Consider the following 23,517-nt stretch of genomic DNA (forward strand, 5'->3'; position numbering starts at 1 on the left):
ACTTCACTTCTACTGGCGCAGCCCTCTAATGCTGTGAACCTCTTGATGCATATGTTCCCCAATACCATTAGCCATGTTCCATAAAAATGTACTGCTGCCAGTACTTCTCTAAGCAGGTGTTCTGCGCCCCTCGTCTATGTATTGTGCTTTAGAACATAGTACTACTCAATACAAAAGGCAGGAGGGTACATCCATTTGCTGGGTCTGCGATTCCTCTAAACTCTGTTCCCTCTGCTGCAGGTAGGGGACTTCTGGGTTGGGAACAGCCGGAAATATGGGCTAAGCTTGACCATAACCTCCTTCTGCGTATACTTCAGTAGCCATCTTCATTTTGTGCCTGCCAATTGGGAACACTGATGTCCTTCATTGTTCATCCAGGTCATGTCTGCAGTGTTTTGGGGACCCTGGTCATTGCTGCTCTGATGCCAAGAGCTACAGGATCGCAGGAAAGAGCTTATAGTCTCAGTGTCAGGATGATTTTTTTTTAATAACTGGTGGAGAGCAAAGGAATATGCATCCACTACATCTGTGGCTAGGCCACATTCCCCCCCATAGCTGTGATTTTAAAGCAGAGTATGGACAGAATGAAAGCATGAAGTAACAGAGGTATGCAAATTACACTTTACACTCTCCTCCTAATGTCTACATATGTAAAAGTTCCTGTAGTTGTTCTATGCAGTATTAAATAGTTAGGACTACATTTCTTGTCTTGTGTTTAAAATGTGTGATACTTGTGTGTCTGAAATGTACGCAAATTTGTTAGTAAATCGGTTTTGTGCTTTGCTGAGAAAACCAATTCAGAGGATGCTATACTTACATTTTCATCTTCAGCTTCCAAGTTAAAATTAATCTCTGTTATTCGATCAAAAGGTGCACTATAAACACAGAGAAAAATAGAATAAATATCTAATGCAAATTTTAAAGGAAAACATTAAATGAGCAGACAAAGTATTAACTATCATGTTACAACCTATTTTAGGGTTTAACATGCAACATGTTATCAAAGAATACCTGACCAACACAACACCCCCCCCCCCCCCGCCCCCGGTTTCCAAATTGTGACAATGGACAGGGGATTCTCACCCTAACAGCCACGTTATCCATTCAGTTTCCTGTGAATGAATGAACCACAAGCACCTTCAGCCATTGCAGCAGACAGCCTGTAGTTTGCAATGACATGCAAGGGCATTGGTGAGCACGCTCGTAGTTTATTGATTCTTCCTTCAATGCAGTAAATGTCTGCCCATGCAGGAGGTACAGGAAGAAAGATGAGAGTTTGCAGGATTATGGCTGCTGGGCAAAAAACTAAATACATGCATTTTTTTTTTTTTACCTGCAAAAGATGTGCATTTTTTTTTTTTTTTACAAAAGGTGAATTTAGCAATTAAAAGATAACTTCACCTTTTATAAATCACGATTCTCACATGGAACTCACATGGGAGGATCGAGGTGGAGGCCTGATACCACCTTGGGTAAAAAGGATGGCCTTGGCCATAAGACTACTTTGCCCTTGTGAAGAATGAGGAATGACTCCTTGCAAGAGAGTCACTAGCTCAGGTACACATCTAACAGACATGCCAGAAATGAAGAAAGTTACTTAGCAGGAGAGATAATCCAAGAGAATTTCCCTGATGAGTTCAAAGGGAGGTTTCTACAAGGAAGAGAAAAAAATGCTGAGATTCCAAGGGAGCACAGGTTGCTGATAGGGGAAGGGGGGGGTGGGAAGAATCCATGGTACACCTTGAATAAAAGGTTTTCACAAGGGACAGTGAGGCATCTTAAATGTCTATGAATGTCGAGTAATCCCCTTGTGTCAGGAAGGCAACCGATATTGTGGATTCTATGCAAAATTTTGGAATTTGAAGGTATTTTCATAGCATTCCTGTCTGAATAGCATGTGGTTTCCCCCACCGCTTCTGTGTAAACCCAGGCTTGTCATAGTGCCTTCAGCCTGGGTTCACACAGGAGCAGTGTGGGAAAGGGCATGCGATTCGGACAGGAATCACAGCGCATTCCTAATTGCAGGCAAACTTTTGCTGTGCAATTTGAGCCTATTAATTTTGTATGAGCTCAAATCGCACTGCAAAGGTATCCGTACCCTGTATCGCCGAGTACTTGACCAAAAGTAACGGTATTCGCCAGTAAAAAAAATAAATATAATTATATATATAAATATATATATATATATATATATATATATATATATATATATATATATATATATGCGCTACAACCTTGTGAACAGGTTCATAGAAGTCTTTGAACCTGTCCTCTAGAGAAACTGTCAAAACTACTTGAGGGTAATCTTCAAATACAACTGTCCTTGGGGAGATTTTAGCAGATTTGAGATAAGAAAGCAGTGAGGCCGGTAGAGTCTTTAACTCTATTTTTTACCCCTATGAAACCAACAACTCAGGTAGAGACTATGGAGTTGGAAAAGGAGACTAGCTGTATTAAAGTGGTTAGTTGTCCATTGATATGTGCAAAATAAAAATAGGATTTTTTGTACTCAACGTAAAATCCTTTTCTCTGTAATTCACCGACCGACAGCTCCTCTCTGTAACTAAATGGGTTGTATAGCCTGCCATTAGGAGAAACTAGGCATAATTGTTACACAATACACAGAACTTTAATCCCGCCTCATGGGGGCATGCTATCAACCCTTCCCACTGCTCCTAGCAGCTTCAGTACGTCAACAAGCAGTATAAACGTAGAAAAAAGAAAAAAAAGGAGGGGTGGGTGCTGTGTCGGTTGGTGAATTACAGAGAAAAGGATTTTACGGTGAGTACAAAAAATCCTATTTTCTCCAATATTCACCGACCGACACAGCTCCTCTCTAACTAAATGGGACGTCCCCAAGCAGTGCCAAATGAGGGGTGGGGAAAACAGCATAAAAACTTCATCCACCATGGCAAGTGGGAACTAGTGAAACTAAACCCACAAAAAAACAGCAGTGTGTGGAAAAACACCACTATATAACCAGGTATCCTCAACAGGAGTGATCCCCAAAACCGCAACATTGCGGAAGGAGTGCAACAGCGCATTAACCAAAACAGTACTGCGTTTTTATCGAAAAAACAGGAAATTCAATTGCAACTACACGCCCGCCTGCAAAACTTTGCGGCCAAAACAGGCTTCAGCCAATGCACTGACATCTACCTTGTAGAACTTGGTAAACGTATGGACAGACGACCAGGTCGCCGCTTTGCACACCTGAGCAACAGACACTTGGTGTCGGAAGGCCCAAGACGTTCCAATTGCTCTTGTAGAGTGGGCCATGACTGGAAAGGGAGGCACCTGCCCCTTCAAACCGTAGGCTTTGACTACAATCTGTCTGATCCACCTGGAAATGGTGTGTCGACGAGACCGCCATGCCCTTCTAAGGACCAGCCACCCAAACAAACAGTGAGTCTGACTTGAGAAAGGGAGCCGTGACAGACAAGTACACCTTCAGAGCCCTAACCACATCCAGAGCGTGAAGGGCCACGTCCTTGGGGCGCTTCGGCTTAGGACACAATGATGGCAATACAATGTCCTCATTGATATGAAAGGCCAAGACCACCTTAGGTAGAAAGGACGGTTGCGGACGCAACACCACCTTATCCCTGTGGCTGACCAGATAAGGCGACTTGCAGGACAAGACCGCCAGTTCCGAAACCCTCCTGGCCGATGTGATGGCCATCAGAAAGACCACCTTCTGTGAAAGGGTCAGCAGAGGAATCTCCCTGATATTCTCAAACGACGGCTTCTGAAGCGCCGACAACACCAGGTTCAAATCCCACGGAGGTAACGGAGGACGCACCGGAGGGACTACATGTCGCACCCCCTGCACAAAGGTACTCACTAATGAGTGAGATGCCAGGGGTTGCTGAAAAAAAAAAAAGACAACCAGAGCTGAAATCTGCCCCTTGATGGTGCTCAACGCCAACCTCTACACCTTACTGAAGAAACAGCAGGATCCTGGATATCGAGAAGGAGCGCAGATGCCACTCTTTCTCCTCACACATGGAGATGTAGGCCTTCCAAGTACCATGGTATATCTTCCTGGAAGAAGATTTCCGCGCCCTCAGAATAGTTGGAATCACTGAGTCCGACAGACCCCTGTTCCTCAATACCTGGCTTTCAATAGCCAGGCCGTTAAAGCCAGCAATGGTAAAGCAGATTGAATTATTGGACCTTGAGATAGGAGGTCCTCTCTCAACGGCATTTACCAGGGAGCGTCTGCCACCAGGAGCACCAGGTCTGCGTACCAGGCCCCTTGAGGCCAATCTGGGGCAACCAGGATTACTGGAATCCCCTCGGCTTCCACTCTGCGAAGCAGACTTGGCAACAGTTTCAGCAGAGGAAAGGCATAGATCAGCTGGTACTGATCCCACGGAGCCACCAGCGCGTCTGACACGTCTGCCCACGGATCTCTTGTCCTTGACACTAATCTCGGCACCTTCCGATTGAGCAGGGAGGCCAATAGATCCACATCTGGTGTGCCCCATTTCAGGCACAGCCACCTGAATATCTCCGGATTCAATGCCCATTCTCCTGGATCCAGTATCTGACAACTCCGATAGTCTGCCTGCCAATTTTCCACCCCCGGGATGTAAATGGCCGACAGAGCCGGAATGTGTCGCTCTGCCCACCGAAGTATGTGAGTGACATCCCGAGCAGCGGCTGAACTCCTTTTGCCCCTTGGTGATTTATGTACGCCACAGCCATGGCGTTGTCTGACTGTATCCTGGTCGGATGCCCTCGAAGACACGCCGACCATGTGTGGAGGCACAGCCTGATCGCTCTCAATTTGAGCAGATTGATCAGCAACCTGGATTCCTCCATTGACCAGAGGCCCTGAGCCGACTGAATCCCCATCACTCCACCCCAGCCGGACAGACTGGCATCCGTGGTGACCTCCATTTCAGAGGAAGAAACGATTTTCCGGCCTGAATCACCGGGGACCTCAACCACCAGATCAGGGAGTCCCTGACTGGCTGCCTCACCTGGATCTGCCGATCCAAGGACAACTGAGATTTGTCCCATTTCGTCAAGATCTCCTTCTGCAGGACTCTGGTGTGGAACTGGGCATAAAGGTACTGCCTCTAAGGCAGCCACCATGAGCCCCAGCACCCGCATGCAAAAGCGGAGTGAGGACCACTTGCGGTTCAACAGTAGTTTGACCGCAGATCTGAGAGTCAGTAATTTGTCTGAGGGGAGAAAAACCCTCGCTTCCCTGGAGTCCAATAGTAACCACAGGTACTCCAGACCCTGGGTCGGCACATTCACCGACTTCTTTAGGTTCAACAGCCACCCAAATTCTTGCAATGTCTGCATGGTGATCGCCACATCCTCCTCTAATTTTGAGGCGAAAGATGGTCTCAGGAGGAGATCGTCCAGGTAGCCCACGATCGCGATCCCGCGTTGTCGCAGCAATGCCAATACTGGAGCCAGTACTTTGGTAAAGACTCGGGGGGCTGATGCCAGACCAAAGGGAAGAGCCACAAACTGGTAATGGGCTTCCCCGACTGCCAAACGCAGAAACTTTTGATGCAGAAGGCATATGGGCATGTGCAAGTAGGCATCCTGAATGTCCAAGGACGCCAGGAAGTCCCCTTGATGGAGTGCAGCGACTACCAAGCGAACTGATTCCATTCTGAACCTCTGCACTTTTACAAAGCGATTGAGGGTTTTCAAGTTCAAGATTGGACGTACCCCTTCCTTCTTGGGAACCACAAACAGATTGGAGTTGAACCCCTGGAAGCGTTCCGATTCCGGAACTGGTACGATCACCCTCTGATTCAGCAAGTCCCTCACTGCCCTCAACAGGGCTTTCCCGCGAACCGGGGACACGGGTATGCTGGAGGGGAAGAATCTGTTTGGTGGCCAAGAAAGAAACTATCTTGTAGCCTGTAGAAATCAGGTCGCAGACCTATTGGTCGGATAACCGGGAGGTCCAACGGGCTGCAAACTCCCGAAGGCGACCTCCCACCCGATGTGTGGGTGGGGGCAGACCTTCATGCGGTAGCACTTTTGTTCGCAGGCTTGCGGTTCCAGTGACGCTTCTTACCGTCCGTGGGCGTCCTGTAAGGCTGGGGTCATTTTGCCGAAACACCGGGCGGACGAAAAAGCCGATTGTGAGCGGAAAAGGAGGGCCCTTGCCTGCGGCGTGGCTCTTTAGCCTTCCTGGCCTGTGGGAGTAGAATACTCTTACTACCCGTTTTTTTTAAATAATATCATCCAACAAGGCTCCAAAGAGCCGGTCGCCAAGGAAGGGAAGATCCCTCAGGGCTTTCTTGGATGCCTGGTCAGCGGACCAGCATTTCAGCCAAATAAGGCGCCTCAGCACCACAGCTGACATTGAGGCCCTAGATAACAGAGGGAGAGTATCCAGGGCTGCATCACAAACGTACTTAAGGCCATGCACTAGTTGGTCTGCTAACTCCACGCAGACAGGGGAGGCATTTTGCTCTCCCAATTCGCGGTGCAAACGTTTTGCCCACTCAGTGTCTGCGACACCAGTGCGGATGCCAGTACAGGTTGCACGGCTGACCCCACAACCGTAAACAAGGAACGAGCCACTGTCCATGGGATCCTTGAATGCAGGAGTCCCCTCAACCGGGATCGTGGTTACTTTATTTAACCTAGACACTGGGTGGTCCACGACCAACCACTTTTTGAGAAGGCTTTCCTCAAAGGGGTAGCGCACCGCCAAGTTTTTGGGGACCGAAAAGGTCCGTTGCGGGCGACCCCATTCCCTGTAGATGAATTTGTCAAAATAAGTCAAATACGGGAACATCTTAGGTGAATGTTCTGGCTTGTGGGACCCAAAAGGGACCGTTACATCAGCAGAGGAATCCGCTGGCTCCTGAATCTTCAGGGTATCATGCACAGCTGTGATAAGTTCTCCAACAAGCGCCTTGCCTCTCCCGGACCCGGGCGGGGAATCATCCTCGCTGTCCGAACGGTCCTGGTCAGCCACGTAGGTCAAAGCAGGGGTCTCCAGCCGCAGCAGGGCCCGAGTCTGCATCAGTCTGCATCCCAGAGGATGGGGGGGGGGCCTCTTACGTGCACCTTTCCTGCCACGTGCCGCCTCTATCTTAGATACATAGGAGTCCAGGAACGCCGTCAGGGTTTCCGTGCGCACCGCACTAATCGCAGGTGACCCGGTTGATATAGCCTGGATTTCGGGGGAAGAAACGCTAGTTTCTGAAGCCATGCTGACTCTATCCTGTCTGCCACCTGCAAGGGGACTTAGGACAGTGAAGGTCCCACCCTCCTGCTGCCGCCGTGTGGGGGGGGTGCTTAGCGCTAGACTCACCACCCTGGGGCATTCTGTGAATTCCAACAGTGCCTGTAGTCCCTAGGAGGTTCCCAGATGCAGAGAGGAGAAAAAAAAAAACTGTCAGCAGCAGCTCTAACAGCGGTGCAACGGTCTGCAGAACAGCTTCAGCGTTCCACACAGAGCCATCCAGTGTCCCTCACACACAGGGAATACAGGAAGTGACAAGAGAAAGCACATTGCAAGCTGTCACAAAAGGCCAGCGGTGAAGAAAGCATTTTGGTTTTCACAAATTGGCTGCCAAAGTAATCCATAGGAATCCCAGGGAAAATGGCTGCTGAAGCTCCCCAGGGGAATCTATAGCTTTCCCAAATCCAAGATGGCTGCCGGAACGGCGCCATGAGGTGAAAAGAGCAAAAAAAAACAAAAAAAAAAAAAAACTGCCTGCTGACACACAGACATCCTCCACAAAAACTGCCTTTTTTGGACCCCCAGACCTGAACCAGGACTGAACAGCAACCGCACAGAGCCCCACAGGTGAGAAACAGTGAGACACACACACACACACACCGCCCGCAGCGCATGCAGACACCTCCCTCAGAGGGGGGATAGGGACTTGGGAGCGAAGATAAGTAGGCGAGGTGGCCCCCGAATCGACCCCCCAGGGAATGCCCAGCTGCTTCCCCCACCGAAGCAGGGAGAGCCATACTTAACAGTCCTGAAGATCTGGGAGACATTCCGTGGTAGCCAACTCCTGCGCAGTTACAGGGAAGGTTACTGGCCCGGTATACTGTGATCCAGACATCAGTAGCTCGGTCATATGTATACCCCGGAGCATTGAAGCTCACTGACCACCTCTGGAGCATGAGGTATGTCGTGGCCTGCCGAGCCATAGCTGCGGCCTGCTCACGCTCGATGGCCGGACTGGGGAGACTACAAGGATTTCATTAACCAGCCTGTCACCCAGCCGGCAGTTGATAGAAGATCTCAGGATCTCTCATCTTGCGCAAAAAGCAGAAACCCTGCAGCAAAAACATGGACCGAGAGGCCTGCAGGGTTTCCTAGGTCATGCTCCTTGCTAGGCAAAATAAAAACTGAAGCTGCTAGGAGCAGTGGGAAGGGTTGATAGCACAGGGCGTGCCCCCATGGGGCGGGATTAAAGTTCTGTGTATTGTGTAACAATTTTGCCTATTTTCTCCTGATTGCAGGCTATACAACCCATTTAGTTACAGTGAGGAGCAGTGTCGGTCAGTGAATATAAGAGAAATAAAGATTACTCCTGTGCTGGTGAAGGCGTTATTATTGTGACGTTGTAGTGCTATTTAAAACAATAAAACTGGAGAAAATGATCGTGCGTGTCCCGCTGCCTAGACTGACCAGGGGTGGTCTGGAGAAGACTGTGTGGAAGGCGCGTGATCAACTGCTTGCATCAAAATCACAGTTTATTCATGTATAGTGGGATTCATACATAAAAATATCTCTCTCTATCTCTATATATCTCTCTCTATATCGATATATCTCTCTCTATATCGATATATCTCTCTCTATATCGATATATCTCTCTCTATCTCTATATAGATATAGCGCAACATTTGGCCAGAAAAACAGATTTTCTTCTCAAGACAAATCTCGTCAGAAGATACCATCATAAAACACACAAAAGTGAAAAGGTTTATTACTTTATGTTATCTTCCTGTTCAGCAAATTCTTCATCATTAAAACCGAATTGATCCACAAAATTAGAAGTCATCTGTTGAACTTGGTAGTCAGAGAAGGCCTGAATTCAACAAAGCACAAAAAATAAAAACATAAAAAATAAATCATTAATGCTCAAAATCTTCTGTTGGTTGTGTTAAAATTCAGTGCTGTGAATGTGCTTTGAATAAAATGGATGTTAATATTTAACACAGAGACAAAACAGGAACAGACCCAAAGATTAGACACTAGTACACTTAAGACACAAATTAAATGCGCAATTGCACATAGATATGATTCAGGAGAATGACAATCATTAAAAACCAATATGAAGTTATACTGTTTAAAATATTTTGAGTGGTAAATTCCATATTTCTCTTGCTATTATGGAAGTCAGGTCCTGCTGGAGCAACTCCAGAGGTCCAAGGATAATGGGTTCTTAGCTTTCCCAAACCCCTGTCAGTATTACTTGGAAGCCCAGCTGCAGCAGCTGCTTGAATGGTATGAATGGTTCTCATACTAAGAGGGAAGCGTCTACTGATTTCACATTAGCTGTGGCGTTGCACTCTGTAGAAGCCCAGACACTCTTGGAAGCCCTCGAGGCTCAGCTCTTCTTAAAGTCTAACAAAAGGTACACCACTTATAGGCTAATGCATATGAACAGGGCGAAAACAAAACAATAGCAGAGTGTTAGGATGTAATAACTAAAACCCCATCTGGAATAACAATACTTACCTGGGACTGGCTAAGCTGCAGTGTGCAGCCTGGTGGTGACCATATGGCGTTACTCACCTTTGTCACATTTTAAGTAATGGCAGGTTGCTCCCGTTTGCCCAGATGCAAGCGAGATATGGATTGTCAAACAACATGTACTCCCCCATACTTTCAATTGCAGCACCCTATTACAGCGCAATCATCATTAGAGCAGATGATGCTATCCCCTATGCCTATTTTTAACATGGTGCAGCAGTCCACGATCACTATAGGGTTCATCTCTAGGTGCTATGTGATGCTGTTCCTGGAGTACCTAGAGAACTTTCCCAACACGGCTATGGAAAACTGGGTGGAGGATCAAGGTGACATAGATGTGGATCAGTGGTCAGAGGCCCTGAAGTCTGTTTTACAGCTGTTCTTTAAATGTAACCCAAAGACTGCCCCAACTATATAGATTACTGCGGGTTCATCATAGCCCACTCAATTTTTTTACGCTCAAGCTTCTTCCTGACCCATTGTGTACAAGATGCAACAGGGCCTATTGGGACCTGGTAAATCTCCTTTGGCGATGTCCAAAACTGCATCAATTTTGGCCCGGCATAGTAAACACCATTAATAGTACTTTTCAAGTAACCGTGCTTATTAGGTGTACTGGATAAGTATATAACAGATGCATATGTCAGAGAGGCGGTGTCTAGAGCACTGTTCCAAGCATGAAAGCCGATTTTGCAACATTGGATCTCTCAAACCTCTTCAACTCTAGAGATGTGGTTAGCCAACATGGGAATACCTTTGAGATATAAGCCCTTGACATTGTAGCACAGAGGCAGCCCGACCAGGTTTAACAAGATTTGGGGATTCTGGCTAGATACCCTAGGCTTGGCTCCACTGGATCTAATCCTGGATAGGCTATTAACTTAATGTGGGAACAAAATCTCTCAAAATGCCCCCCGCCTTTGGAACGTTTTAAATTTAGAGTATAGGGAAAGGTTGGAAACATCTTCCTAGAAAGTATTTACTGATTTATTGACTGTAAGATGTAATAGTTAGTAACCTGTCAGGTTTGACCTGGTCTATATACCTGCTTTGGCTTTCTAAAAGAACATTACTATACTTTGTATTCTGTGAACATATTGAACAATGTAACACTCCGGAACGTGCATTGTTTTTGTATTGTTAAAAAGTTGTTAATAAAACTTGATTCTGATTAAAAAAAAAAAGCGACTCACTTGCTGCACAGACAATTCATTGGGAAAAGCACTGTCAATATCTTCATCTTCGCTTGAGGAACGCAGGTGGTGAGTATTCACCTAAAAGCAAAGTATGGCCATATAAGATAAAACAGCATTATCTGAGAACAGTTTTGGTACAACTGACACTGATGTGCAGACATCACTGGTGCCAAGAGGGAATTGGAGCAGTAGGTGAAGGTTCCTAACTTCCACAATTACTCATAGTCCACCTGAAGGCACAACCTTTTTTAGTTTTAGATGAGTAATTAAAATAACTGTCATGTTTCATTGCCATTTATGTATCTGTGAGGAAGATTAACCCTATGTTTGTCCTGGCGACAGTCATCACTGAATGAAGAGCCCAAATTTTGAGTGGTCACCAGAACAGGAAAAGAAAATATCTTACAAGGAGGGCACTAGTTTTGTGACCCTGTTGACTACCAGCGATTTCCCTCACTTTGAAAGGATTGCCTCCCTTCCTCAATGGTACACAGATTGTGAAGAAAATGATAGGGGTTATATATCCCTCTCTTACTGCAAAGTAAAAGAATGCCTTAATTACTACTTTAATCCCTTGGTTTGTAGTCTTTAACCACTTGCAGCTCGCCCACCATCAAATGGCGGCCTGGTGCGGCTCTCGTTCTGGGTGGACTTGATTTGACAGCTTCTCAGAATGGCCGCTCTCGCGTGCCCACGGGGGAGCACAGCGCAGCGTCCTAGCATGTGGCCATTGCTCTTTAAACATGTGATCGACTGTGTCCAATCACAGCCGGTCACATGTAAGCACGGAGATGATGGTAATCGGCACTCCTCGCCCCACACTGACAAAGTGTGAGGAGAGGTGAGCTGATCAGCGGCATCTTCTCGCAGCGGACATCTAGGTATGTAATCGGGTCACTGATCATCAGTGCCCTGATTACAATAAAGCCCCCACAGTGCCAGCAATTGGTGCCCACCAGTGCCAGCAATCAGTGGCCATTAGTGATGCCAGTCAGTGCTGGCTATATCCATGCCGCCCATCAGTGCCCATAAGTGTGGCAGGTTCGTGACGCCTCATCAGTGCCCATCAGTGAAGGACAAAAATTACTTATTTACAACATTTACTGACAAAGGGAAACTTTTTTTCCCCCAAAATTTTCAGGGAAAAAAACTGAATACCACCAAAAGAAAATTCTATTTGTGTGAAGAAATGTATAAAAATTTCACATTGTTACAGTGTAGCACGACCGCGCAATTGTCATTCAAAATGCGACAGCGCTGAAATCTGAAAAATGGCCAGGGCAAGGAGGGGGGTGAAAGTGCCCTGTATTGAGGTGGTTAAAGGAACCCTGTATTCATGCGATTGTAAATTTAAAAAAGGAACGAACGATAGATCAGTTGCCTATAATCTTATGGCTGTTGGTACCTTAAAGAGTAAAGCCCCATACGCACTATCAGATTTTCTGCTGATTTTTGTCTTCAGATTTAGTGCAAGGGGGGCTGCCTGATTGCATACAAACTGAAATTCCTAAGGTTTGAATAAAGGTTTTGGTAAATCTGAAAGAAAATTTTTTTTGTCACTTACCAGATCTACAGTATTCCTGCGGTTAGTTTCAGTAAGGGTTTCCTCAACAAACATCTCCCATCTTCCTTTGCAATCTTCAGGCAACTCTACAAAATTTAATAATAACCTTTTTAAAGGACAGTTTACTTTGTTCCACAGTGAGAAGCTATACAAAATCTTTAATTTTAGATGTAAGAAGAAGCTCTGTTGAGAGTTAAGACTACATACCTCAGCTTTATTTCAAGCAAATAAATGAGATTAAAAGAACATTCTTTATACGCTGATATTACCTGTAATAATGTCACTGATCTGTGCTTGCATAGGACCCTTCTCCATATTCTGTACAACTGCATTGGCAATGCGTGTTAAGTGGCCCATATTTCCTCTTCTCATGCCTCCTGCAGCCCTGCAAGCAAATACATATACAAGTTCACATTCTAGTTTTCCAGAATCTAGAGATCTTTATGTACACATTGTATAAGCACTTGTATAAGGGTGGGATTTGCATTTCCCAATTGCTATGGTCTCACTTACATGCAAAATGCAGCATGTTTCCTGTCTGATAATAGGTAGGTCTGAGTAGGGGAGCATTTAACGATTAGCACCATGTCTGGTAGTTGTACGCCATAGCAGTAATCATTTAGCCCAATAACTTTGACAATGACGGAGCCAGAGATTATATGAAATATATGTATATGGCTACTATGATGAGTTCAGGAGAGGCTTAAAACAATTGCACACATGGCTCCTGATTGGAAGGAGGTGGGTCTGAAGAAAAACATTTCAAGAGATATAAGGGGGCTGCCATTGGTTACCTCCTTTTAAAAATACTAGTTGCCTGGCTGTGTCTGACTTAGTTACAAACCCCAAACAAGCATACAAAAGTCATAATGAACTATGAAATTTCAATCTGAACATTTGTTCAATGTAAGCGCGTTAAAAACTAACAAAGACTGACAGCTAAAAAATTTTATACCAAAAAAACACCCCAAAAAACTTGATGGGTTTTACTTCCTCTTTTTTCCCCTGCAAAGGTAAAGCATAATGGGCTACTTACTATGCATCATGCAGGTTTAGGAGATATCTCCAGTACCTACAGGTATGCCTTAATATAGTCTTACCTGTAGGTAAAAGTGGTTGTACAGAGTTTAACCACTTTAATAGAAAATGCCATATCTTGGAGTACAACACAGGACACAGCACATTATCGTAATCATACAGTAGTGGGCACAGGCAACTTATTCACATATCAAGGGTAACAGGCATGTAGAATAAACCAAGGAATAGAAGGGCAGGTGCTCTACTTTACAGGTAAATCAAAATTCCTTGCATGATAATTGTACAGTACAGGACACAGGCATGTATTCATACACCTTTGGATGTCCCTAAGCAATAAATAAGGGCAACAATGACGCAACCATAGTTATGCCAACAGGCCCAAACAACAAGGGTCAGAAGACCCAACATCAGAGTGGCATGGCAAGAACCTCACAACCAAAAGAGTGATATTAACCTGGTAAAACTTTTGAAAAAATATGAACAGAAGACCAGGTGGCAGTCTTGGACAACTGGGCTACCCAGGAATTTTCTGCTGAACTGGTGAAATGGGAACATAAAAAGCACGGGAGATTTTTCTTTCAGAATGTAAGCTCTTCCAATCAGATTCCTCATCAATTGTGCAATGATGGACTTGAAAGTAGGGTGTCCCTTGCGAGGTCCCTAGTACAGGAAAAGTGAGGAAACTGTACTTCTGATTTGAGCATTGGCTTTGATAGCTCTATGAAGAATTTGAAGATAAAATAATAATGAAAAAGTAATAAACTAGTCAAAGCTTTACTCCAGTCAGCCATAAAAGATTATTAATGGATTAAAACAGGCCCCCTTTAAAATTAATCTTCTAGAATTCTTCTGTTACATAGAAGTGATTCAGGCAGTTGTAAAACTAGCAGATCACTTCTACATACCAGCAGCCACATTTCTGATTCCAGTGTTGATCTGGCTTTGAGACATGTAAATTGTAAAAAAAAAAAAAAAAAAATAATAAAAAAAAACGCGTATGTGCAAGAAAATAAAATTCCCAGTGTTCTGTCGAGAAGTGCCCCCCATCTAAATAGTGCCGGCGCATGCGCAGAACTGAGCCGCACTTCAGCTGATTTTGCCAATCAGTTGGAGTGATGTGACCAGGGCGCAAGCACAAATCGTAGGAGGCATCTCTCGATGGGAGATACCATTTCACGGCCACAACTGAAACATATACAAACAGTGGGGGGAGACCATAGAGCTCACGTTGTGCCTCACTGTTGCGGTGTGGCTTTACAGTGTGCTAATAGTCCAGTTTTGTCTGTGTTGCAGGGCGGGTTTGGCATGTTGAATGGCCCAGTTTTGCCTGTGTGTGCCAGGTTGGAACACAGGCAAAACCAGCTCTTCAACAAAGCCACTAGCCGTCCTCCAGCAGCAGCGATGCACAATCTGAGAACTACTGTCTCCTCCGCTGTTTGCATAGGTTTAAACTATGCCTGTGAAATGTTATCTCCCATCGAGAGACATCTCCTACGATGTGTGCATGCATCCTGGTTACGTCAGCCCAGCCGATCGGCATGTCAGCTGTTGTGCTGTTCCATACGACGCATGCACAGTACATACCGGGCACTATTTGTTGGGGGGCACATTGACAGAATACCAGAAAGAAAAGATCCCCAGCCACGAAAATTATTTTCTGTAGCAACACGAGGTGAAATTGAAGGCTTGGTTGGCCGGATTTCTAAATAAATGGTGGCAACATCAGATCACAAAACTTCTGATTCTTAAAAGAAAATTCTTCAAAATTCAACCACGTATAGCCAGCCATAGACCCCATACACACGATTAGATCTCCCATAGGGGAGAGCAGGGCTCTGAAAGGTCCATCCTTGCACAGTGTGCAGAGACAGACCTGTCATCTTCCTGCTCAGTGGGGATCGACGGAGCGATGCCTGCTGAGCAAGTGGATGTCCACAGGGCAGATCATCACGGATCCGCCCCGTGCGAAAGAGCCCTTACTAACTTTGTTTGACAAACTTAAGCCGCAAGCCATCACGGCCGGGTGTCCACAGTTGAAAATGCAGCGCTAGGGAGAGTAGGGACAGCTCAGGTGAGCACATCTGTAGATCCTGGAACAGAAAAGTGTGTTTTTAAAAGTCAGCAGCTACAGTTTTTGTATCTGACTTTTAAACAAACAAAAACTACTGGGGCACCTCTTTACCTAAAGCTATCCAGGACAGCAGAACAAGTACTTGCACTTCCTTTTGTTGACACTACATGCAGGGCTGCATGCCTGTGGCCAGTGTTCAGATGCCCCTGTAAAAAAGAGCGTATCCACCAAACTGCTTCCATCTCTTACCCACAGCAGCATTATATTTAAAGGCTATGCTATGTATAGATCAATGCATATATTCCTGAGTCCCTTTCCCTGAGAAGTGCTTTTATTACAGTTACCCTGCAAGGCAGCTTGGCAGGAGCCTATTCTCTCACAAAAGTAAAAGCTGATAAAAATGTCAAGAATTAGCATGGGGACATTACTGAAAACAATAGTCCACCCGCAAAAAAACGTATTTTCTGAATGACTACAAACCAGCTTTTAAAAAGGGTGCAGTAAAATATTTGAATAAAGCAGACAAAAATTGGATTTTTAATACAGCTTACCTCTAAAATCCTTTTCTTGGAGTACATCATGGGACACAGAGCAGCCATAGTAATCACTATGTGGGTTACATGCCACCTATATGTGGATGGACATTGGCACACTCAAAGAAAGGAAGTCCCCCTCTATATAACCCCTCCCATACAGGAATTACCTCAGTTTTGTAGCAAAGCAATGCATATCCCAGCAAGAGGGGAGGGACCACTGTGTCCTGTGATGTACTCCAAAAGGATTTTACAGGTAAGCTGTATTAAAAATCCTATTTTCTTTATCGTACATCACGGGGCACAGAGCAGCTATAGTAATTACTATGTGGGATGTCCCAAAGCAATGCCCCTAAGGACCATCATAGAAACTGCCACCAAAGAAGGACCTACTCGGCTTTTTGTAACATGCTGAGGCCAAAGGCAGTATCTGCTATGCGATTGACATCGACCTGGTAAAAACCCAGTAGATGTAGAAACATTTTTATTAAACCATAGGCATCACTGATAAACTGGCAGATCCACTGCTAAATATTCGACCTGGATGCCGCCTGCCCTTCCTGGGCTCTTCTGGCAACACAAACTAGGGATGCCTGACTTGTGCCGACAACTCAAGTAGACCCTAAGCATCTGAACTACATCTAGAGTAGGTAGCTATCTTTGTCCTGCCAACTGTGGATTAGGAGAAACATAAAAAGGCAAGACACTGTCCTGATTCAAGTGAAAAACTAGAAACCACTTTAGGTAATAAAAATGGGTGAGGACGCAATATCACCTTATGATGCGAGACCAAGAATGGCTCCTTGCATGAATGACCCGCCAACTCTTAACACTCTACTTCGTGAAGTGATAGCAACCAAAGAAACCATCTTCTGAGATAAAAGGACCAACAAAATCCCCCTGACTGGTTCAAAAATTGGCCTCTACAAGGACAGTTAAGATCAAATCAAGTCCAGAGGACACAGGAATGGCCTGACTGTCCAAGTTACATGCTGCATGAGGTATGAAACAAGGAGCGAGAACAACGACCCCTGCAAAAAAATGGATAGGGACGAACTCTGACCCTTGACGGTACTTAAGGCCAAAAAAATGCTTTCCTCTACAGATTGGAGAAAAAGAAAATCTCACCCACATATTTCTGTGGGTGCCACTTCCTGGCTTCACGCCAGGCAAAAAAGAAAATATATTTTCAAGTCTTGTAATTGAAGTTCCCCAAAGCAGGCTTCCAGGGGCTCAATCATGCTGAGAAACAGGACTCAAGACCATGCTGGACTGGGAGCGTCCAAGGAGCAACCCCTGCAAGACTCGCTATGTCTGTGTACCAAGCCAACACTAATATCAGTCTTCCAACTTACGGATTCTTTGTAAAGGATGTGGCAGAATCTGAAATGGGGGGGGGGGGCCACGTCAAAAAAAGGGAGTTACTAGTACATGTACCCTTATTGGCAGTGGGACTCTTGTCCCAGACACACCTGCCCGAAACTACTGCAGAACTTGGGATCTAGAAGACTCCTCTGCAGAGTTCCCCTAGACACTATCCTATACCTGGAATATGTATTGGCGATAGAGACAGCTTTTGTACTGTCCCAGACAGAATGTGGTACACCTCTCTGGTGCCGGCCTGGTGGATGAGTGTGTATATATATATATATATATATATATATATATATATATAAATAAAAAACACACACACACACACACACACACACACACTGAGGCATTTCTAGATTGGACCTACAACAGGTTTGTCCTATAATCCATAGCAAGGCATACTGGCCAAGCTTATTGGACAGTATTCTCCCCTGTGGAGACCAAAGCTCACTGAACTGTAGCCAGCCTCATGTCAACTTAGCATGACTGGCATCAGTGGTTATTTTCCAAATTCCTGAAAAGGAAGAATATCAAGCACCAATATTTTGCTTTGTAACACCCCGGAAAACAGCCTTCCGACAATGCCTGGATCTAAAATTTCCAGACAGAGAATGAACCTCTAACAAGACCTGGAGTAAGGCTGTATGTAGAGAATGTGCTTTGACCTAAACACAGCTTCCTCCTGTAGAAATATATTGAAGGAACCCCTGGAATGGACTGCTCCTTGAGCAAAGATTGAGGTGTCCACAGCAAGCCCAGCACTGGGGCTAGCTGCTTCGAGAGCCCTCCGGACAACCCACAGGGGAGATTCACAAAAAAAAAAATAAAAAGCGGCTTTCCACAGCAATTACAGAAATCTTTGATGAGCCTGGAAACAAACCGCCACATGACGCTGATGGTTTACAGGCGATTATGGACCCTGAAATTTACCTCTTGCAGAGAGGTCATCACTGAACATTCTAGCCTATCTGAAAACAGAAGGATGTTCAGCGGCTTGAGATCTTAAGATAGACCTCATGTCCCTATTTGACTTTGGAACTGCCACCATTTAATTTTCTCACAATGAGCCCAGAACTTCTGCTCCAAGAGCAAATGTAAGGCAAAGACTGACGACTGTAACAGACCCAGACAGTCCCAAGAGGTGCACTTACCCTACCAGGTTTCTGCCAGCTAAAGATTGAACAAACTACCTCAGAGACTGCCCTATATTTTACTGGCCTGAGATGCTCTCAAAACCCAGCAGCCTCAGATGCCTCCCTCACCCTAGTGGGGAAAGTTTACAGCATCAGGTATCACCTGGGCAGTCCTCATCTATATACTAACCAGGCTTGATCCTGCTTAGGCTTCGATCAACCAAGATCAGGCATGAACAAGGTGATGTGGCCGCAGTCTGACGAAAAAATAATGCATCAGGACACACTGCAATGCCAAATACCACAGTGGCACAGATGCACCTGAAACCGCTGTCCATCGGGGGACGTGGACACCGCCAGATCCCTGAACCTGAGAGCAGTGCTCCTGGCTTCACACTGCCTCTCTTTTCTGGAATCGTTTAACTGGTATAACAGGTAAATAATGCAGCAACTATATTATCCAACCTAATAAACAGGGATGCAGGCCTAAAACAATGTTGGCTTACCGCTATGCAACCCCTTGGGTATGCAAACATGCAGGTATACAAGTGTTCTTGCCATTCATGCATTTATATATGCAGTACAGGATCAATAAGTTCATACGCATGTACCCTCAGGCAAACAAGCACCCAGGCAAATAGGCTCATATGCATGTAGTCCTATGCAAATAAGCACAAAGGTAAATAGTCCCAGAAAAACAATCACATGTGTATACAGTTTAAATAAACATACGTATGCAGTACAAATGAAAACATGCCAGCATGTGTTTTAACCACTTGCCGACCGCCGCACGACGATGTACGTCGACAGAATGGCACGGGCAGGCATAAGGGCTTACATGTACGTCCTTGCCTGCCCGCGGGTCGGGGGCCCGATCGGGCCCCCGCCCGGTGCCTGCGGCGGTCGGTATTCGTTCGGGAGCGATCCCGGACGAGGGGACGGCCATTCATTCATGGCCACCCCCTCGCGATCGCTCCCGACGAATGAAAATGTCCCGTGACATCACTTCCTCTCCTGTAATGTAAACACAGGAGAGGAAGTGATGTATTCTCTCCTCCGTGTCGGTATTTTTCGTTCCGGCACCGAGGAGAGAGCATCGGTGAGTTGCACAAGCACTACACTACACAGTAGAACATGCCAGGCACACTCATACACCCCCTTTACCCCCCGATCACCCCCCAATTACCCCTGCCCCCCCAGTCACAGTGACACCAATTGCTTTTTTTTTTTTTTTTTTTTTGCATTGGTGTCATTTGTGACTGTAATAACTGTTAGGGCAGTTAGGGTTAGCCCCCTTTAGTTCTAATGTGCCCCCCTAACCCCCCAATAAAGGTTTAACCCCGTGATCACCCCCCTTCGCCAGTGTCACTAAGGCTGGGTTCACATTGCAGCGGTTTATGAGAACGAATGTGATTCGCACCGCACTGCAGTGCAAATCACATCCGATCTCTGCGATTCGAGTTCAGCCATACAGATAGTATGGCTGAATTCGTGTCGCACCCGCTGCACCCGCCGCAAATTCGCACGGGACCCTTTTTTTGGCCCGCAGCAGAATCGGATCGCATGGGTGTTCACACCATGCGATCCGAGTTTGCAGATCGCACTGCGATATGCGAACTGATCTGGGGGTGTCATTAACATTTCACTGACACTCCCAGCAGTTCGCATAGGGCAGTGTGAACTGCCGCCGGGAGGCATGCGATGCGGGAACCCGCCGCGGATTCATGGCGTTCCCGCATCGCTCCAGTGTGAACCCAGCCTAATAAGCGATCATTTTTCTGATCGCCGTATTAGTGTCACAGGTGACGCTAGTTAGGCAGGTAGGTATTTAGGTTCGCCGCAGCTTTTTATAGCGCCAGGGACCCCCATATACTACCGCATAAAGCCCCCTGATTGCCCCCTAGTTAACCCTTTCACCAGTGATCACCATATAACTGTTACAGGTGACGCTGGTTGGTTAGTTATTTTTTTATAGTTTCAGGGCACCCGCCATTTATTACCTAATAAAGGTTTAACCCCCTGATCACCCGGCGGGTGTCATTTGTGACTATAATAATTGTTAGGGTTAGCCCCCTTTAGTTCTAAGGTACCCCCTAACCCCCCCAATAAAGGTTTAACCCCGTGATCACCCCCCGTCGCCAGTGTCACTAAGGCTGGGTTCACATTGCAGCGGTTTATGAGAACGGATGTGATTCGCACCGCACTGCAGTGCAAATCACATCCGATCTCTGTGCAATTCGAGTTCAGCCATACAGATAGTATGGCTGAATTCGTGTCGCACCCGCCGCAAACTCGCACGGGACCCTTTTTTTGGTCCGCAGCAGAATCGGATTGCATGGGTGTTCACACCATGCGATCCGAGTTTGCAGATCGCACTGCGATATGCGAACTGATCTGGGGGTGTCTTTAACATTTCACTGACACTCCCAGTAGTTCGCATAGGGCAGTGTGAACTGCCGCCGGGAGGCATGTGATGCGGGAACCCGCTGCGCATTCGTGGCGTTCCCACATCGCTCCAGTGTGAACCCAGCCTAATAAGCGATCGTTTTTCTGATCACTGTATTAGTGTCACAGGTGACGCTAGTTAGGCAGGTAGGTATTTAGGTTCGCCGCAGCTTTTTATAGCGCCAGGGACCCCCATATACTACCGCATAAAGCCCCCTGATTGCCCCCTAGTTAACCCTTTCACCAGTGATCACCATATAACTGTTACAGGTGACGCTGGTTGGTTAGTTATTTTTTTTTATAGTTTCAGGGCACCCGCCATTTATTACCTAGTCTCACTAGTGTACCCCTAAATTTAGGGGTGTCTACTTTCCAAAATGGGGTCATTTGGGGGGGGGGTTTGTGCCATCTTGGCATTTTATGGCCTTCAAAACTGTAACGCCCTTAGAAAGCCTGAAGGCGGTGCTTGGTTTTCGGGGCCCCGTACGCGGCTAGGCTCCCAAAAAGTCCCACATATGTGGTATCCCCGTACTCAGGAGAAGCAGCAGAATTTATTTTGGGGTGTCATTTCACATATGCCCATAGAATGTGTGAGCAATATATCATTTAGTGACAACTTTGTGTAAAAAAAAAAAAAAAAATGTTTTTTGTCATTATTCAATCGCTTGAGGCAAAAAAATAAAATAAAATATTCAATGGGCTCAACATGCCACTTATCAATTTCCTTAGGGTGTCTACTTTCCAAAATGGGGTCATTTGGGGGGGTTTTGTACTGCCCTGCCATTTTAGGACCTCAAGAAATGAGATAGGCAGTCGTAAACTAAAAGCTGCGTAAATTCCAGAAAACGTACCTTAGTTTGTAGATGTGACAACTTTTGCGCAAACCAATAAATATACAATTATTGACTTTTTTTTTACCAAAGACATGTGGCTGAATACATTTTGGCCTAAATGTATGACTAAAATTGAGTTTATTGGATTTTTCTAATAACAAAAAGTAGAAAATATAATTTTTTTTCAAAATTTGCGGTCTATATACGTTTATATCGCAAAAAATTAAAATCGCAGAGGCAATCAAATACCATCAAAAGAAAGCTCTATTTGTGGGAAGAAAAGGACGCAAATTTTGTTTGGGTACAACATTGCATGACCGCGCAATTACCAGTTAAAGCAGCGCAGTGCCAAATTGTAAAAAGACCTCTGGTCATTTACCAGCAAAATGGTCCGGTCTGAAGGTGGTTAAGCAATATGCCTCTATGGAAGAATCGTTTATTGAAGCTTGTGCTCACACAAATATGCATTTGGGCAAAATATGAAAAAGTGCGCTGTACACACACATTCATGCAACATGTGCCCATGGAAACTGGCGTTCTCGCAAGCAGGCGTTTATGCAACATTACGCAACACATATCTATGCAGACATGTATAAACATGCATTTTTATGCAACCATGTATCTTTATGTGATCATGCATTTAAATCATGTATTTTTATGTGAGCATGTATCGTTATGCGATCAAGTATCTTTATGCAACCATGTATCCTTCTGCGATCATGTCTAACCATGTATATTTAAGAAAACGTATTAACATGCATCTTTATGCAACCATGTATCCTTACGCAGTCATGTATCTTTATGCGATCAAGCCTCTTTATGCAAGCATATATCCTTATGTGAACATGTATAACCATGTATATTTAGGTAAACATGTATAAACACGTATCTTTATGCACCCATGTAACTTTATGCGATCAAGTATCTTTATGTGCTCAAGCATTTCTATGCGACCATGTAAAATCATGTATATCTATACAAACATGTCTAAGCATGCATCTTTATGCAACCATGATCATGTATCTTTAGCAACCGTGCTCTTCAGCTAGTTCGCAAGCAAGCACCTGCTTAACTGCAGTTAGCCCCATACTAGACCTGCAGGATTAAGCCAAGCACATATGAACTATATTGGAGATACACCTTAGAAATGCATCCATGCTCACGTTTTCCCAAACATGTATATTTAAACATGCATTTAAGCAACAAGAATGCAAGCATATATACGATGCTGCACCTGCTTATTAGACCAGTCAACACTTTAGAGTAAACTGCTAACCATCCAGGGGTGTTTTAACTTACAGTTGTACAGTCCCCCCGGATAAGCAGTAAATATGCAGCAAATAATCATGACTTGTCTTCACATAGTTCTCCCATAGTAAGTACTCACACTTTTTTAGTATCCTTAGGCTGCTACTATGTCTCCAGAGGCCTACTAAACCTGTTGCCGCATGGCATGGCCGCCCTTCCACTTCCTGTCTATATAAAAATAGGCCATACTGAGTGAGCCTGCACCCTGTAGTGGCTGGAGGAGAAACAGCAGCCCACATGAGTAAGTGTACACAGCAGGATTAAATAGCACACTGCTCCCAGTAGCCACCAGGAGAACTGTCAGTCAGAACTCTTT

At 45.4% G+C, this 23,517-nt stretch overlaps 1 protein-coding gene across 5 annotated transcripts in view; it reads right to left on the bottom strand.

The window, feature by feature from the left end:
• PPP6R2 (protein phosphatase 6 regulatory subunit 2) overlaps positions 1-23,517 on the bottom strand; it is a 232,444-nt gene that overhangs the window by 90,809 nt on the left and 118,118 nt on the right. For all 5 annotated transcript variants that reach the window (XM_077473575.1, XM_077473574.1, XM_077473576.1 and 2 more), the window contains 5 exons: positions 12,739-12,854; positions 12,470-12,555; positions 10,903-10,983; positions 8,944-9,041; positions 818-875 (listed from right to left, as the gene is read on the bottom strand). In XM_077473575.1, the coding sequence (XP_077329701.1) occupies positions 818-875; positions 8,944-9,041; positions 10,903-10,983; positions 12,470-12,555; positions 12,739-12,854 (439 nt within the window). The remainder of the gene's footprint in view (positions 1-817; positions 876-8,943; positions 9,042-10,902; positions 10,984-12,469; positions 12,556-12,738; positions 12,855-23,517) is intronic.

Source organism: Lithobates pipiens, unplaced genomic scaffold (genome assembly GCF_037356315.1).
Source record: "Lithobates pipiens isolate NorthernLeopardFrog02 unplaced genomic scaffold, aLitPip1_a1.2 Scaffold_8, whole genome shotgun sequence".
NCBI classification, from domain to species: domain Eukaryota; kingdom Metazoa; phylum Chordata; class Amphibia; order Anura; family Ranidae; genus Lithobates; species Lithobates pipiens.